At 48.8% G+C, this 18,557-nt stretch overlaps 1 protein-coding gene across 7 annotated transcripts in view; it reads left to right on the plus strand.

The window, feature by feature from the left end:
• Positions 1 to 16,938, plus strand: part of apaf1 (apoptotic peptidase activating factor 1) — a 30,712-nt gene extending 13,774 nt beyond the window's left edge. For 4 of the 7 annotated variants that reach the window (XM_081712528.1, XM_081712526.1, XM_081712529.1 and 1 more), the window contains exons 16-28: positions 366 to 491; positions 584 to 736; positions 1,073 to 1,201; positions 1,370 to 1,495; positions 1,701 to 1,820; positions 2,054 to 2,179; positions 3,321 to 3,437; positions 4,668 to 4,793; positions 4,935 to 5,066; positions 5,400 to 5,525; positions 6,311 to 6,436; positions 7,296 to 7,442; positions 15,418 to 16,938. In XM_081712528.1, coding sequence (XP_081568654.1) covers positions 366 to 491; positions 584 to 736; positions 1,073 to 1,201; positions 1,370 to 1,495; positions 1,701 to 1,820; positions 2,054 to 2,179; positions 3,321 to 3,437; positions 4,668 to 4,793; positions 4,935 to 5,066; positions 5,400 to 5,525; positions 6,311 to 6,436; positions 7,296 to 7,442; positions 15,418 to 15,573 — 1,710 coding nt within the window. In that variant the 3' untranslated portion in view covers positions 15,574 to 16,938. The remainder of the gene's footprint in view (positions 1 to 365; positions 492 to 583; positions 737 to 1,072; positions 1,202 to 1,369; positions 1,496 to 1,700; positions 1,821 to 2,053; positions 2,180 to 3,320; positions 3,438 to 4,667; positions 4,794 to 4,934; positions 5,067 to 5,399; positions 5,526 to 6,310; positions 6,437 to 7,295; positions 7,443 to 15,417) is intronic. The other 3 variants (XM_081712530.1, XM_035523524.2, XM_081712531.1) reach the window with 2 other exon arrangements.
• The last annotated feature ends 1,619 nt before the right edge of the window (positions 16,939 to 18,557 follow it).

Below are 18,557 nucleotides of genomic sequence, written 5' to 3' on the forward strand. Positions count from 1 at the left end.
GATAGACACGTTAGAAGCTTTAATGTTTCTCATAGCACACCTCCTTCTGAAGAAAAGTCACTTTGCTCTCTCACAGAGCAGCTCAACCAGGACTGGATAGCAGGCTGCTTTAAATAGGCCCAGGACGATGGCGCAGTGCGATGGAACGACAGGTGAACGTGGTGACTGTTGTCAGATACCTATTCACGGCCCCGTAGCACAGCTCCAGGCGGGCGAGGTGGAGGTCTAGTGCCATTTGGTTCGTTCCAGAATAGTTTTTGCTTTTTAAGGTATTTGTTAAGACGGCTTGTACACGTGCAGTTCAGGACCAAAGCCCACGTCTTCCTGGCTTTGAATTCTCGCGGTCCCCATCTCTGTACCTGCAGCTGTGGAACATGAACAAGCCCACGTCTCAGAACACCCTGTTTGGCCACATGGAACCCGTCAACCACTGCTGCTTCTCCCCTGACGACGCCTACCTCGCGACCTCGTCCAACGACGGCTCCGTGAAGGTGGGGCCCCGCGAGCGCTCAACCTCCCGTTGGCCCCCGGGCCTGCCTTCGCGCTTTGCGTCCCTAATGCCGTCTTTACATGCGTCCCCCAGCTCTTCGAGGTGGCGTCTGCGAATGAGTGGAAAACCATCCAGGTCGCCCAGTATTTTCCAGAGAGCGATGAAGAAACCAGCATCACTGTGAAATGCAGCACATGGTCAGCAGATGGCGCTCGTATCATATGTGCTGCGAGGAACACGGCTTTTGTAAGTCACCGTATTTACGCTTGCCAGCGAATGAGAGATGGTGTGCTACTGTAGGGGGAGTTTGGTGTGTGCCTGTTCTAAAATGAAATGGTGCGTTTTTCACTGCACGTGTGAACGTGTGTTGTTGGAGTTTGGATGTTCCTGATGTCTGCGTTTATATATAAATTACTGGAAATTACTGTGTCTCTTAATCTGTGTCCCCAGGAGGGGAATGTTTCACTTAGTTTCCACTGTATACAATTACAGTTTAATTAAAGAAGATAAACTTTGCGGTGAAGCATGCATGTTAAATTTTGGTTTCGTGTGTGCGTGCGTGCGTAAACGGCACGGGTTCAGGTGTTCGACGTGGCAACGCTTGGTATGCTACTGGAGATCCGGACCAGTCGCCTGAGCACCGTGCAGTACTGTCAGGCCTGCCCGACCAGCCAGCTGCTGGCTTTAGCTCTGTCTCACTACACCGTGGAGGTGAGGGGTCCGCTCGCCCCCACGCACTCATTCTCGCCAGCGTATTCACTGACACGCAGTTATGAACGGGGGGTTTTATATAACGTGACACGCCTGCAAATGTCAGTGACGTCAGGGCAGACTCTGAACCCCGCGACCTGAGCCGACGGCGTGTGCGTTGCCTTTCAGCTGTGGGACTTCGAGGTGAACAAGAAGATGGCCGAGTGCAGCGGACACCTGAGCTGGGTTCACTGCGTGCAGTTCTCTCCCAACGGCTCGCTTCTATTGTCCTGCTCCGACGACCAGACCATCAGGGTAGGCCCTGCTTTCTCGTCCCGGAGCGGCCCGTTGTCGGGACAGACAGACGTGTCGCTCACTACAGGCGACATGTACATCACGTGACGCGCCATGAAGAAGGGGGAAAAAAAACAACATTCAAATACTGCCCTTTTTTGGAGATTTCTTTTGGTTATTTTTGTGTCATTGCGATGTCATTTTGTGTGTGTGTGTGTTGCCACAGCTGTGGGAAACGGAGCGTGTGCATACATCGTCAGCCGTGGCTCTGAAGAGGGACTTTGACGTCCTCTTTCACCAGGGTGAAGTCACAGTGGTGGCAGCCGACAGCAAAAACAGGCTGGAGGTACTTCAGTTCTGAGAAAGACGAGCAGAAGTCAAAGGTCAAAGACAGGTGTTTCGTCTCTGGCCATTTTAGCTACCGAGACGCTCCTTTATCCATCGAGTTATCCATCGAGTTTTACATTAGTCTTTGAATACATGCACCGGTCATAATCGTAAATGTGTTCTGTTAATGCATTAATGTCCACTCATCCTCCTTGCAGTAAGTGAGTGTGTGCTTCTCTGTGTGTGTGAGAGGTCCGTTCAGGAGCGGCGAGTACGCTACTGTTTGAGTCTGAGGAGCAGAAGTCGAGGATCCGCAGTACTTGCATCTGCGGACAGGGGCCAACCGTGGCGCTGGGCACAGATGATGGCACCGTGCAGGTAACACACATACAGACGCGTCTCTGCTGTCCCTGCTGGGCTTCCACAGAGGGAGGCTGTTATTTTTGGGCTGAAGAGTTCCGGCACCACGAGAGCGTCCGTATGTCTGCGCGGTGGGAAAAATACCGCTCACCTTGCTGGAGGAGGTTGCTTCTCACTTTCCATAATGAGATCTGACACAGCTGTCGACCGCATGTAAAGCATAGCTCTGTGTTTGTCTCTCTCACTCTCCCTGAGCGCTAGAGGTAGGCTGGGTAGTGCTGCAGAGGTTAGCACCCGTGCTGCGTGGGTGTGGGTGGGGTGTGGGTGGGGTCGAGGGAAAAACACAACAAGAACTGTTGCCGATGGACAGAGCGTGGCTGCAGTTCCTCTGGGTCCTGTTCATTAAAGGGCCTTTAACCAGCTATCACTCTGGTTTAATTGCATCTCTCTGTGAGCACCAGTCTCTTCCTATCATAACACATGCTTCTCTCTCTCTCTCTCTCTCTCTCTCTCTCTCTCTCTCTCTCTCTCTCTCTCAAGAGAGAGAGAGATTCAGGTCAGAGCTGATGTGCAATGGGAGTTGAACATTTGTTGATGTTCAGACGCAGGTGTGCAGTTCATGACAAGTTACGAGGCATTAAAATCTCCCACCAGTGCACGCCAACTGCGGTTCCCGGAATACCACAATTCCGTGGTGCACAAAGACGCGATCATACCCGCGTTTACAGTGACGCAGTGAGGCGCTAATATTGGCTGTGCTGGCGTTGATTTCATTTTGGGCGGCATCTTTTGCACCGCACAAAAATAGCAATGCCTTTGCAGGTTGTAAGAAGACAAAGCCGTGTCCTTATCATCTGGTCCACCGCGCTGGGTTTTGGTTTTCGGTGCGGTACCTCCTCCCTCCAGTAGAGGGCAGCGGTAGACCGCAGACGCGCTTTAAGCCATAATTGGGGGCAAGTGCATGTCCCAGTGCCTGGCTTTGCACGGCTGCTTGTTTGAAACTTGTCGTATGGTGAGATTACCATAGTGACGAGTGGAGCACAAGGCAGAGGGATTTTAAGGTTGTATAGGGAAATGAGCGATACTTCTGTCTCTCTCTCTCTCTCTCTGTGTGTGTGTGGGTGTGTGTGTGTGTGTGTGTGTGTGCGTTCCATCTCAGGTAGCAAGAATGAGTTCTAGGCAGGTCCAGAGGAGCATCGGTTGGAAAGTAATGCCTTTGCTGAATCCCCAGCGCGTGTTAGCACAGGTGCTAGGGCTAATGTTAGGTCCGGCACAGGTACTGTAGAAAGCGTGTGTGTTTGGGGGGGGGCTTGGGTTTATAACACAGGTGCGCAGCCATCTGTTTAGGATATCATAGACGTCTCCAACTTGAATAGAGCCTTAATCTAGAATCGTGTAGTTCTTTACACACTCAGACGGAGCAAGACTGCGCTTTAAGCACTGCAGTGCCACGTCTTTTCACTGATCCGGGAACATCTCTCAACTATGTATGCGCAGACCATGCCCATGCTCAGAGGAGCAGCAGAACTGGTCTCAGATCAGTGTATGGGCAGCACACTGCAGCGCCTCGATACACGGGGCGCGGTGTGTTTTAATGACTCTAAAAACGCAGTCCTCTTGAGTCATTCTACTACACTTACCTCCTCACATTGAGTCATTCTACTACTCTTCCCCTACACATACGGTCAGTGCACTAACGGTATACAACTCCCACAAATCCCTCAGGGTTAGGATATGTTTGTTGCATTCGGTAGACGAGCATGTGCAAGATGTTAACCCTAAACATGCCATAAAGGTCTCGAGTGAAATTTATAACCGATAATTGCGCTTTGAGCTGGATGTAAACCTGGCTTTCCACAACTTGGATGTTAGGAGCCTTGTTCTTTTAGACCTGTATTATCTCATCATTCGCACCGATGGTCAGGACGGACTCAATTTACTGTCATGATGGCTCAGAGCTCCATAGCAGTTCTTTGACTGGGGTGGGCTCCTGGTTCTCCGGGAGATTTTGGTTGGGTGACAGACACCCATGGAGCGGTCAATCCTCATCTGTCAGACAGACCTGATTAATCTCATACAGAGTTGGGCTCTGTTTGATGTACCTTGTTGCTGTCAGATGTTCATAGCACTCCTTTTCATCTTTGCTTCTCTTCCTCTCTCTCTTCCTCCCTCTCTCTCTCTCTCTCTCTCTCTCTCTCTCTCTCTCTCTCTCTCTCTCTCTCTCTCTTCCTCCCTCTCTCTCTCTCTCTGTCATTGTTCTTTGTACTTCTTGACATTTTCTCCAATAAATGATTAACATTTTTTGTCTGTTTTTTTTTATTTTTTATTTTTAATCTTGGGCACATTATGGATAGTTTATTTTTATTTATCATTTTTAAGCATTTAAGTTCTCTTAGCCTCAGATTGTTATTCTAGGGAGGATAAAAAGCTTTCTTTCTCGTAAAGGCCTCATCGGTTAATGGTCGTATCATTCTTTCCCACGCTGACCTCCGCCATCCCGATGCAGGTACTTGAGACTCCCTCTGGTAACATTTTAGCAACTCTCCATGGTCACACCAAAACCGTGCACCACTGCCTCTTCACCGACAACGGACAAACGCTCATCACGTCCTCAGAAGACGCTACACTCAGGGTAACTGCTCCGCATTCACCCCGGAGTCGCCCCGGAACCTAAGGGGCCATGTCTACACATTTCTCGCAGACATGGGTGGTAATGGCCTTTTTAAACCAAAGGAAGAATGACCTTTTGAGGGCTCCCTCTCGCCCCCTGCAGGTGTGGAAGTGGATGACCGGGGAGTGTCGTGTTTTGGAAGGCCACCAGGAGCCAGTTCGGAAGTTTCACCTTCTTGGTGGCTCGTCTTCCTCACCCATGCTCTTGTCCTGGTCCTTTGATGGGACTGTGAAGGTAACCTTGAGTGTAAACCAGTAGCTGAGAGCCTCGTTTATTCATGATGTGCAATAACACAGTAACAGACAGAAAAATCACAGGTACTCCATTGCCTCGCGAGATGGTAATGCTCTCTGACGTCTGCTAATCCCAAACAGCTTTAGCAGTCTGCCTAGAGTCTCTCATAAAGAGGCTGTGACCATCCTGTGCTTTTACTTCCAGTCTTATCCTGCAGTGTGTGTGTGTGTGTGTGTGTGTGTGTGTGTGTGTGTGTGTGTGTGTGTGTGTGTGTGTGTGTGTGTGTGTGTGTGTGTGTGTGTGTGTGTGTGTGTGTGTGTGTGTGTGTGTCAGGTGTGGGACCTGAGCTCTGGGGAGAAGCTCCATGATCTGAAGTGCCACGAGGCTGCCATCCTCTCGGGGGACGTGACCCCTGGCGAACACCTCTTTTCCACCGGCTCAGCAGACAATTCAGCCAAGGTGAGATCGCCGCACCCCTCGGGTCAAAGATGGTGACGTTACCCCGGCTATGGACGCCAAAATTGGACGTTGACGCGGGATTCATGTCTTCATTTGGCCAGTGTGCAGTGTCCATTCCAGTGGGCAGCGTACATCTAGGTCAAGACAAACCTTCACTGTCTTACTAGTGGTGCAGAAATGCCTTTACTGTGTGGCCTGGTAACCCTGTCCTGCACAAGCCAGCGTCTCGCCAGTAAAGAGGGTTGATGGGAAGTAATGGCAGCTGAGTGGGAAAGTACAGGCTCAGCCGTGTGCGCGTGCGTGTGTGTGTGTGTGGTGGGGGCAGTGTGAGGCCGTTTTCGGTTGGCTCCTGCTGCTTGTGTGCTCATTAACCAGTTTTTGTTTAACTAATGTAATGGGGCCGGGTCCTGAACACACACACACACACACAGTTTTTCTCCTTTCTTTCTGAGGTCCTGGTGAACGTCTCAGGTTAGACCGTGTGTGTGTGTGCGAGGGGCTAATGAGCTGCAACAGTGTTTTGTTCTTTGGTTTGCTCTGGGTGCTGATGAGCTCTTTAATGAGATGCCATGTTCACGGCTGTCTGCCAGCCATCAGAGGCCCATACACCTCAGACAGAGTCCTGCTTTGATTACAAGCACGAAATGCTGTGCCCGTATAACCAGATCTGTTGTTACGCTGGACGCGATTGGTTTGCCGGTAAAGCCAGGGCTCAGTCCAGCACCGTTACTCCTACCTGGAGACTGCTGCTCTGTTCATCCCACCACTGACCCCTGTGCCTTCAGGTGTGGAGCTGCACCTCATGGAAGATGGAGTTCTGCCTGAGCGGCCACAAGGCGTGCGTGCGCAGCTGCCGCTTCTCCTGGGACGACAGGCGGCTGGCAACCGGTGACGACAACGGAGAGATCAGGGTGAGCTGAGTGGGAGCGCGGGTCTGAGCCGAGCTTATAGAAGGGGGCGACGCTGCGGAAGAGCTGGTAACCTTGAGAGACGGTCGGGGTTAAGGGGGGCGGGGGGGTAAACCCAGCTGTGCTGCACACTGTCCTTGCTCCAAGTCCTCGGGAAGCCCGGCTGCCAGGCTGGCAGGAAGCTCGGGCAGCAGAGCTCCGCACTCCTGCGACTGGGCAGCCCGTCACTGAGTCGGAGGGCAGATTTCTGGAAAGCTGCAATGAAGATTTTCCCACCTACCACATGTGTGCACTCCGAAGCTCCTCTGCAGCAAACCCACGTTCATCTGCCAAACTGTCAAAGTGTCAGCCTCTCTCTCTCTCTCTCTCTCTCTCTCCCCCTCTCTCTCTCTCCCTCTAAGAAGCATGTTTAATGGATAAAGCACGGCTTCTGTAGTTGTCACAACTGAACACTAAAGCTTTGCTCAAAGCAAGGTGCACACACATAGAGAGAAAGGGAGAGGGAGAGAGAGAGGGAGAGAGAGAGAGAGGCAGGCCTGCAGCAGTACCACACCACACTCTGATGTGTAATTCAAGCCCTCCGGTGACGCTTTGCGCGAGCCCACCATTATTTATACACTCTTTACTGGTTTGGCGAGGATGAGGATGAGGAGGAAGTGCTCCCACGTTCGGTTCCCATAGAAACATGAGTGTATTTGTAATCGCAGCGATCCCCAGCCTTATTTTGAAATCCAGTGGAACATGCAGTTAGACTTCAGGCATTCATAATGTGAGCAAGAGAACCTGCTCTGCGTCGGCCGTCAGCCGGGGCTTTAGCGCACATCTGTGTGATCTGGTGGCTTTGACGTGATCTCGCCCACAGCTGTGGAGCATGCTGGACGGAGCACTGCTGAAGACCTGCGCCCAGAACACCAAGGACTGCATGGACTCCTTCCACGGCGGCTGGGTGACAGACCTGCACTTCTCACCCGACAACAAAGTGCTAGTGTCCACTGGGGGATACATCAAGGTACATCAACGCACAAAACGCACCATTCTCTTACGCTTTCTCACACACACACACACACACACACACACACACACACACACACACACACACACAGAGGTCTCCTCAGGTCCAGTTTGCATCACACTGCTGTCATCACACCAAAGCCCCACCAAAAGTTGATCTCAGATCAGTGTTGTAGAAGCACCTCCAACCAGCATCACCGAATGTGCAGTTCATGATGGATGAGCACAAAGGGGGAATAATGAGCCCTGATTGATCACGGCGCCTTCGCTCGGAGGAGGGCCGCGCCAGGTCATGGGAGGTGACGGATGAATCGTTCCACCAGCCCACGTGTCTGTGTAGGTCATCAGTCAACATCGGGGCGCCTGACTAGTGCTGCCTCTTTTAGAATAACACGACTGAAGACACGTTGGTGCCGCTTTTGTCGTGGGAGTCCTGGGTCATTCTGTATAGCTGCACCTGTTCGTCCTGCGCCGCGACGCTGTCTGAAAATGACACACAGGCTTTCTTTGGTTATTTTTGCCTGATCATTTTTCTTTTTTAACTAACAGTAGTATATAGGTAGAAACGTGCCATATATAGGCAGAAATACTGTATTCACAGTATCCTTTAGAGGAGAAAGCATCACACGCTGTGGCTAAAATTTGGCCTACTGCAGAAGGTGCTGTCATTTAACAGTTCTTGGTCTTAAATACATCATTAATCTACCGAGTGCCTGTGTAATCCATATTAACTGTGGTGGTGTCATTTTTTTTGGTCTTTTTTTCCATTATAGCTGTTTGTTTTGTCCCTACTTGTTTATTTTCTATTTTCACTGCTTTTGCTTCTCTATAAATAAATGACATCTCGTGCTCGTGTGTTCTGAAGTCGCGGCCTGACCTGTGAAGCGGTGGCGGTGTATTTTGACGGCGCGTGGTCCCAGAAGACCTGCGCTCAGCGCTGCCTCGTTTTGTAACGTGCCACAGCCGGGAGGAATCCACTGGTGTCTGAAATAGCTGAATGTGTTTAACAAGGCAGGCACTGACATTGTGTGCGTACGTGTGTGCGTACGTGTTCACTCATCAATGTGTGTGCATGTATGTGCATGTGTGCATGCCACAGTATGATTTTTTTTCTCTCTCTCTCTCTCTCTCTCTCTCTCTCTCTCATTATTTATATATTATGTTTATAATATTTATATATATATATATATATATATATATATATATATATATATATATATATATATATATATATATATAAAAAATGAGAGCGTACATAGGATGCCCAGACAAACAACGTTTTGGACAGAAGCGCTTTGTGTGCACAGCTGATGATTAAGGACTAAAAGACCTGTTTGAAACCTTGTGTTTCTCTGGGAACCTTGTGTATATATTACACACACACGCACTCACGTACCATGTAGCCATGTCACTGTGTATGTGCATGGTAGAATGCAGTAGAAGTCATATTTGGAATGCTTGTACATAATATATTTCTTGTTTCCTGCAGCTGAGCTACTCCACTGAACTGACAAATCCTTAAGGCCATCTTCCTTTCTGTACTAGAATAAAAAGAATCATCCGTTTTCCCGTAAGACCAGCATTTGATTGATGAGAACAGCACAGTCCAGGCTCTCCGGTGGATGTTGGCCCAGGTTGCAGATATTTTATTGACCCCTTACTCTCAGTTCAGCTGTTGGCACGACAGGGCCAGAATCTGCCAGTAGCCAGAAGGCATCAGCTCATGACGGAGTAGCAGGGGGTCGAGCTGGGGGCGAGAATCCCCCTTCTGACTTTGGTTGGGGCCTCTCGCTCATTTCTGAGCCCACCTTTCTTTCCGAGACATGCCGGAGTGGGTTTTTTGGGGGTTTTATTGGTGGTAGGGAGGTCACTGAAAACAGGTCTGGTATCGCTCTCTTCAGCCTTCATCAGAATCAAACCTAAACTAGACGACCGGCCTCTGGCCTTTACTGCAAGATGAGGACTTTTTCTGCAGAAGACGCTGCCGTGGGTCTCTGCACACGGCCTAATACAAGCAAGCCAGCATGAATTGCGAGTATAATGGCACAGAACGGGCCTGCCTCCCAGGCACAGGAACAGTTAAGCTGCTTACTGAGGCCATGTCAAGCTGTTCCAGACTCCTGAGCCCGGTCACGGGGGTCGCGCCAGGGAGCGTTTGTGGCTGTGATGGGTTTCTTTTTATGTGTGCAACAGCACAGAAATACCTAACACAGGAAACGAGAGAGAGGGCAACAAGATGGAAAATGTAGAACCAGTCAGCAAACCCCTCCGTCAATACGCCCTCCCTCCCGAAGGGTCCCGGGAATGTGACCACGTTCAGCTAGCCGTGCGGGGTTTGTAAGCATTCTGGGCTTTCAGGTGCAGATGAGATTGAGGCAGTTGCGGTCCGTGTTCTGAACCCTTTACCCCTACAGCGGCAAAGCGGCTTTATTTTCCCTTTTGTTGAGCCAATCATGATCTCCTCTCCTCTGCTGTTGACATCTTTCTTTGCTGTAAGGTGACGTTTTTTGCAGTTTTGCTTTAATTTCATTTGCCTTTTTATGTTCATTCTGAAGTCTCTGAATTTGCTGGTTTTTCATCTAAACTAGCCACTAAGCATTGCCTGACGCGCGCGCGCGCACACACACACACACACACACACACACGCAAATATTGATGTGGATGTGGCAGTTTATTTAAAATGCTGAAGCAGTTGATTTTAGGTGTTTGTCAGCTTTCCTATATCATCCATTCACGGACGTCTTTTGTCTCTCTCCAGACTGAACTTATTACAACAATATGCAGAGAACAATATGCAGTTCTGCCTTAAGAACAATATGCAGTTCTACCTTAAGAACAATATGCAGTTCTACCTTAAGACTACATTCAGTTATTGGTCTCATACAGTATATATCACCACTGTCAGAGTCCTGTGTGTGCATGTATATCACCACTGTCAATGTGTGCATGCTTTTGTGTATGCACGCATTTGCGCGCGTGTGTGTGTGTGTGTGTGCGTGTGCGTGAGTGTGCAGGCATATCACCACTGTCAAAGTGTCCTGCGTGTGTGTGTGCGCGTGTGTTGGGCGGGGAGTTGCAGCCAGTGATCTATAGCGGTGGTGAATGGCAATATCTGTCTTTGTGCCACCTTGCTTCCACATAAATGACAAAGTTATTTCTCATGTGTCTGGGTCCTGTGAGAGGCAGAGTGTAATATAGTGTGTGAAGGATAAAGATCACCTGGAGGAGAGAAGAGAGATTTGTAGGTCGTTGGATGTTGGATGTTATTCACCAGGGGAAGGCTTTACCTCAAACGCACGTGCACGCGCACACACACACACACACACACACACACACACACACACACACACACACACACACACACACACAGATTTAACCCACCCCTCTCTGGATTTCCCTGGCGAGTATTTGGTGGCCCATAGTAATTCACACCCATCTTTCTCCACCAGGCCTCCAAAATAAAAGACAAAAACAAGCCCTGTAACGTAACGGCATAATATCTTCTAAGTCTCATGGCTCCTAAAATGCAGGAGGGTGTTATCTAGAATTTGTCTTGAGGCCATTATTCAGAGCATAGAAGATCTCCTCACATGTCATTGCAATATTACGTGAGGGAAAAAGGCGAGGCAAGCTACAGAGAGGGTGGGGGCGTTTATACTACTGGTGAGTGAGTGAGTGTTTCTGCAGGGAATGCAAATGCTGAAATGCATCTGTTGAGAGGTGGCCACTGTTCCGTTTCTGGCAGCCAAACATGCAGGCTTTCTTATTTCAAACGTCCTCAGCCCAGTGGATGAAACGGTGGTCCGTTTAGGTCTTCTCTCCCGAGAGCTGACGGCGCGCAGGGAATAGCCTGACTTTGAGAGAAATGGCCCGCGTCAGACATCCGTCCTTTTTGAGAAGGAGGTTACAAGGCTGTGTCTTCAGCTGATGCTAGGCCTGCACAATACATCACTTGTTAATCATTATTGCGGTACTGTCCTTTGTGATACCGATACCTCTATTGGCTTAATATGCAAATGAGCCCATTAAATAGATATTTTTATTGCATTGGAATGGCATATCATAATTTCAGCATGTAGCAATATATTTACATCATGCGACCCTAAATTAGACTGCACTCCTAGAAACACCCAGACGCTCGTCCGTGAGATGTTTAAAGGTGGAGCTCAGCAGAAGCTGTTTTAATGGTGGGTTATGTAGATTTTCACTGGGCTGCCTTGTTGTCACTGGGCCTCATGAGGGGGGCAGAGCTGTTGCTTTCTGCTGTTCTGCATAATAACTGCACTGTTTTATTGTGTGATTGGAACACACACACACACTTTTATAGCTGCTGTAGTTTACTGTGGTTTAGCTATTCTCAGTAATGACTGTTCTGTCAGATTGTCAAAGTGTGTACAAAACAGCAGTGTCCCTGTGGAGTCCTGATAACACCACAGACAGACACACACACACACACACACACACACACACACACACTGCAGCACTGACAATCAAGAAAACATGGATGTGTCATTCCCTTCCATCCAGGACCAGAAAATACAGAGGAATTAAAATGAGTGGTGTACTGGGCTGGGCTAAAACTACTAGCTCTCATTCTGGTTGGTCCTCTGTCTCTGTCTGCATGCCTGTTAAGTTTTTTGTCCTCATCTCCCTCATCCATCTCTGTTTAGCACTTTGTCTGAAGACCTCAGGAGCTTTAGTAGGGCCACACACACACACACACACACCTGTATGTGTGTGTGTGTGTGTGTGTGTGTGTGTGTGTGTGTGGCACACACACAGTCTCACCAGCAACCTTCACCGTGACCTGAGGGGGAGTTGTGTGTAGTGCACTGTGCAGTGCGACGTTACTATTTTGTCATCTATGATACTCGGCTTCTGGGGTTAAAGTGAAAGCCACTGCAGATGAGATGTCCTCAACCCCACACGCAAACACTGGCATCTGTAGTCCAGCACAGTGAGAACTACTTATTCATGAAACCTAAGTAGGGTGCAGGAACTAGGATATTATTTTAGTTTTCCGCAGTAATATCAATAAGATGCAGGAATAATGTAATTAGAAATGCACTCTATTTTAAGTACACTGAAATGTGTGCGCACACACATTTACATATGAACAAGCAAACAAGCCTTAAAGGAGCAATATGTAATTATTCCCCCCCCCCCAAGGATTCACATTATGAAGCAGTCTACTGACACCTAGTAGCCTGGATGTTTCAGAGATTCTGTACAAAATCTATTTTAAACGTGGTTGCCTCCTGGTGGGATACCCGTTCTAAGGCACATTCATTGGTTCATTTGAGGACTACAAAGCAATTTGATTCATCTCATGAGAGCAGCACTTTATAGAAAAACAAACAAACACTTTTTGTAAATATTGTTTGCTACTTTATGGTCATAAAAATGACCGATTGCTCCTTTTAAATAATACATGATGAAATAAAATAGCTTTATTTGAAGTTATATAGTAGAAAGAGTTATAATCAAACAGTGGTATACAAAGGACTGCGAATATGTGCATGTGAGCAAGGTCTGGAGAGTCATATAATAGTGTTCTATTCAGTTTATATGTGAACGGGGCGTTTATATCTAGAAGCCGTTCTAGAAGAGAACGGTACGGGTCCACTGTAGTTAATGAGGGCCACAGCCCTCGGGGATATAGCTGTCCTTGTGTCTGCTGGCCTGGTTTTGAAGACCCTGAGCCTTCTGCAGGGGCTTCGAAGAGGGTCAAGGGTTCAGGGTGAGGGGGCTGGCTATGGATTTTGTCAGAATGGCTCTACCTTCGTACGAGTGCTGGCAGGCTGCACCTAGTAACCCTCCCTGCAGTCCTGACTAGGCGCTGGCTCGTTCCTGCGAGGTGGAGGAGCCGAACCGGATGGTTATAGAGGAGGTGAGGGCGGACTCGTTGATGTTCCTCTGACGGCGCAAAAAAAAAAAAAAAGGTTTTTATTGTTGATATTTTTTGCAGGCGTAGCCTAGCTAAAGTAATGCCCAAATCAATAAAATATATAAATTGTGTGTGTGTGTGTGTGTGTGTGTGTGTGTGTGTGTGTGTGTGTGTGTGTGTGTGTGTGAAGCCAGTTCAGTCTTTGGCACTAATGAGACAAGCTCTCACACGCTGCTTTATGTAACTGCAAGCTCCCAGGGACCCGGTACTTCTGAAAAATATACTGCCTCAGCAGATACAAACACAGAACTGAAATAATGAAACGGCCTTCCAGACTAGCCAGGGCGTCATCAAAATCCAACTTCACAGCTGTGGATAATCACGCGTCGTCTGCCAGGTTTAGCTGTCTAGCTGCAAACCCTTGGCTACATCTGTACGTCTTCCTCTGAAAGCTCTTTCTCCGGCACCTTACCGTGCACGCTATGCACTGGCCATTTGCCCAGTCACCCTTTGATACAGAGCCCACCTTTCCTCCCTCTAGCACCCGTTCTAGTCTCCCTCCCCTGTCAAAATGGTGGTCTTTCTCTGACAGTCTCGCTCTCCTTCTCCGCAAGACTTACTCTTTCAGACCTCCTCCGTTTTCACGCGCTGCCTCTAGCCGAGAAGCTGCCAGGGGCCCGGCTTTAACAAAGCGGCTCTTACGACACCCACTGCAAAACGTTTGCTTCTCACCTCTTGCCGGACAGCGAGAGGCAGACGTGGCTGATTTTTCGTCCCTCCGCGGTCTTCCCGGTCCCCGACTCTACCTTCTTCCTCTCATCTTTTCCCCATCGAGTCACGCTATGACATCAGCGGGCTCTCGGGCGGCCGCCATGGTGGCGGCGCACAGCGGATGATTGAGCTGCCCTTTTCTTTTTGGACGCTTGCCCACACCACCGCGCCACGGCCCGCTTCTCGAAACCTCTGACGTGGCCGGCGGCCTCCTGGGGTCGGGGGAGTTGTCTGTGTGCAGGGGCTGGAGGCAGCAGTCAGGAGGGTTGTTCATTCAGTGGACTCAGACAGTATTCCCACCCCTTTATTTGTAGCACACTATTGTGTTCTGTGTTTGGGTGTCAATGGCAATTATATCCATTCAAAATCATCAGTCTACCTTTTAGTCAACCCTAATTACAAAGTGAAAACATGTTTTTAGAGAGAAAATTAATGAATTTGAAAATTTATTCAAAATCCAAAGTGGAGGTACAGCGGCATCGGCGTAACGCGTTCCAGATGAGGGCCCATTGGGAAAAGTGCCAGACTATTCCACCAATATTGTGGCTACAGTACTGGTGCATTTCAGGCCCTTACAATATTAAAGTGGACATACCGGGTCAGAAATGGGTGCAGCGTGTTGTGGCGAATGGACTCTGGGATGCAGATGAGGCAGCCAGCTGGAGACGCTGCAGATGGGCCTATCATTTAATCTGTCTCTTATCGCAACGCTGCGCTCTGGCCAGCGAGCTGGAGAAATGCAAATGAGACACATTTATTCACTCATAGGGTTGCATGATTAATGAATCTGTTGGAGATTGTGTGTGCGCGCGCGCGTGTGTGTGTGTGTGTGTGTGTGTGTGTGTGTGTGTGTGTGTGTGTGTGTGTGTGTGTGCGTGCGTGCGCGCGTGCGGCTAAATGCATCTGTTCTTGTCACCGATGCTTTGGCTGTTAGATGTGGAGTGGCCTCGTTTCCCCCCCACAAAGTAGCAAAGAGTTGTGCATCATAACCGCACCACAGCCAACCCACTGGACAGACGTGCCGTGTCCTTTTTTAAGGGCGACATCTGGACATTGCACACTCTCCTCACGGACGCTAGCCCCCAAGGAAACTTTGTTGCCTGGCACGCCAGCCCGGGTGCCAGACATCTTGATGCAATCAGCTCCTCTTTCATCCCAGGTGGGGTAGGTGGTGCAGCTAACCGCCTGGCATCCAGTCCCGAGAAACTCTGCATGAGAAACTACAAGCGTTGGGACTTTTCTACATTCTTTTTCCCTTCCCCCCTCCAATTAGGACTCCACGCTAACGGCCTGCTTCTCTGTCCCTCGCCTGCAGTGGTGGAGTGTTCAGAGAGGGGAGGCCTTGCAGACGTTCCGCACCACGGGTGCCAACCTGAAGCGGATCCACGCCTCGCCCGACTTCAAGACGTTCGTCACCATCGACAACATGGGAATCCTGTACATTCTGAAGCAGGTGGAGGGGCGGCTCTAGAGCGGGGCGTCGAGAGGAGGGGGTCGGCTGGAGCCCGGATCCAGGAGAATTCCCTGCATTGTTTTATCGTTCCCCACTCGATCTTATTCTTACATTTTTTATTTTTTTTGCAGCCTTTCTAAGAGTTGTTTCTACATTTGGGGAAAACAGAATATTCCTAATAATCTTTGTGATGCATGATTTGGAGTACTGTTGTTTTGTTCTCTTCTGATCTTCTACCGTGGTGATGGTACTGATGTCATGAACTGATACGACCTGCCTGTTCCATGCTGTGTTGCCTCGAGGAAGTGAATCATTGCTTTTCTAGGACAATCTGTGTCTTTGGTATTCTAATGTGAAACATCTGTATAATGACCCCTGACAACAAAAGCCAGGCACATTTCTGTCTTTTTTTGGAGGCAGAAGGCAGCTTCCTGCCGCCTCATCCGCATCCTCCAACTACACGTCCGTGGGCAGCATTGCCTTTGGATGTACGTGGAACAACACAGCCTAAACGTTTTAATAAAACGGCCGAGCCAATAATCCACGAGCTATATAAACTTGGAATTGCGGCTTCCCTGTTCTATTTAAAGGAAAGAAGCCCCTTGTTATCCAAACACTTTTATATTCTCCACCCGATTACAGCTGAATGATGGCGGCAGATGGGGTGCAGCGTAGCAGCTGAAGAGGTTCGTAGCAAGGGCCCGTCCTCGGAGTGACGAGGGGGCTCATTGTTCAGCTCTCTGAGCGTGAGTCATGAGTCCAGAGAGAGCTTGAAGAGGAAATATTACTAGGCGCTGTTTATACCACTAATACAGAGCAGCTGGGTCAGGGTTTTCAGCGGCTCTGTACCAAAGACAGCCGCTACATCAGCGGACCTGGGCAAGGTGTGTGTGTGAAAAATGGTAATGAGATTTGGACACCGGGAGTGACATTTCTGAGCTGCTGGCACACACATAGCAGCAACAGATGAATAACCACACTCAGGCCTTATTACTACCTAAGATGATTATTTTATATTAGGCATTTTTTAAATATTTTTATATACTTTATATCATATTAAGCATCATTACACTGTAATATGACTAATATTAACTTCTCTAGTGTTTGTGTTACTATTTAGTGAAAGGCCGGTCATGGATGTGGCAGTGTGGTGTGGGTGTCTGAATCTAGACTTTGGTGAGGATTGACTATGAAAATGTCTTCGTGTAAAAGGTTTTGTTGTTGAAAAGAATGTCTATAGACCCCCATGGCACAGGGAGCATTTAAAATACAGACCTTGGTCTTTTGGAATTAAACGTTTTTGTGGTGGGGGGCTTGTTTACTCATTTGAACTCCTACTCCAGTCTTTGTGGAAAACTCTTGTCAATAAAAATGCTGGCTACAGTGTTGCCTATAATTTCATACTGCCAAAACAGCTTTGACCTGTAGAGGAATGGACTCAGCATTTCTTCTGAAGATGCCCTGTATTATCTGGCACTAAGACATTTGGGGCCTCCAGGGATCGGACTTTTCCTGTACATCTCACAGGTGCTCGATCAGATCGAGATCTGGGGAATTTGGAGGCCAAGTCAACGCCTAGAACTCTTTTGGCAAGATGAGTTCTTTGTTCGGTTTGCAGTTTCTGCAGTGTGGAAGGAACCACTGTGGAGACACGTACTTGTTCAGGAACAATGTTTAGGGGGGTGGTACATGTCAAAATAACATCTACCATGAATGCCAGGAGCCAAGGATTCCCAGGAGCCCTGAGCTTCACACTGCCTCCCGATGCTTTCCGTAATGCATCCTGCAGCCCGTACTTCCCCAGATAAGCCACGCATGTGCACCTGGGCATCGACGTGGCATCAAAGAAAACCTGCAGGTGCTCGGGTGTCTAGCCATCCCAATACGGCCCTTGTTGCAGGTGCTCAGATCCTTACGCGTGTCCGTTTTTCTTATTTCTGACACTTCAACTTCCAATAACTGTTGGCCTGCTGCCCAGTATATTCGACACCTTGAGAGGTACCACTGTCACGAAATAATCAACGTTATTCACATCACTTGGTTTTTACCTTGTGGCTGATCGGGATGTCTGGGTGTGTCTATCCATGCCATGTGCACCTTAATGCATGTGTAAAAACAAACAAGCAAACAAACAAGACCTGGTAGATGAGTTTCATTTAGCATTCTGTGCAACCAGGCACGCAGCCACAAATTCAGCCTTTTAAAAACAAATAATTCGGCATTAGGTAGCCAAGAGTCGCGTTTCTCTTTTTCCCCATTTCTAAATGCTTTCTGTGTGTGCATGTGTGTTAGAAGTGACAAACATCTCTTACACAGATAAATCTGAGTGCATGAGAACAATGGACAGTGAGTGCTCGCGGTAGAGAGGGCCGAGCACGCCGCCGCTGCAGATGCAGCTGTGTCCGTGTGGTCACGCTCCGTCTGCTGTCTGGCTGGAAGCAGACAGAGAGCGGGCTCCCGTGTCCGACTGTGAGACAGTTCTCTGCATCCCACTACTGCAACATTCACTAACCAGTAAAAAAACAAAACAAAACCAGAACTAATATAATACGAGCCGTGATCATCGGCCTCGCACCCCCCCCGAGGGAAAAGACAGAAAGCTGAATGATCAATGGAAGCCTTGGGCAATTTTGTCAAAAACATGGCCTTTGGAGTCTGTTATTCTATTTATAGCCATTTCGCAGCCAAACACTTTTTTTTTTTATGTTGTTGCCTGCATGACAATCAAATTTGTTGGAGGCGTCGCAGAATTTTTTTTTAGCGCATATGGAAAGTAGATCAAAACTACGTGGTGGAGCATAACGGTTACTGAGCCAAACCGAACAGAAAAGCGAGCATTTTGATTCTGTGCCTCACGATGTAGGATTTATGGGCCAAAACATGGAACACTGTTAGCTCCCCCTTCAGAGCGCTTGTGTCGGAGGTCGTGGGGTAGCATGTCCTTGTGGATGCGCCTGTGCCGTTACTGCAGTCGTGTTCGTGTGCATGTTAGGAGCAAATGC

The sequence above is a fragment of the Electrophorus electricus genome, chromosome 4 (assembly GCF_041902795.1).
Source record: "Electrophorus electricus isolate QZ-2024a chromosome 4, ASM4190279v1, whole genome shotgun sequence".
NCBI classification, from domain to species: Eukaryota; Metazoa; Chordata; class Actinopteri; order Gymnotiformes; family Gymnotidae; genus Electrophorus; species Electrophorus electricus.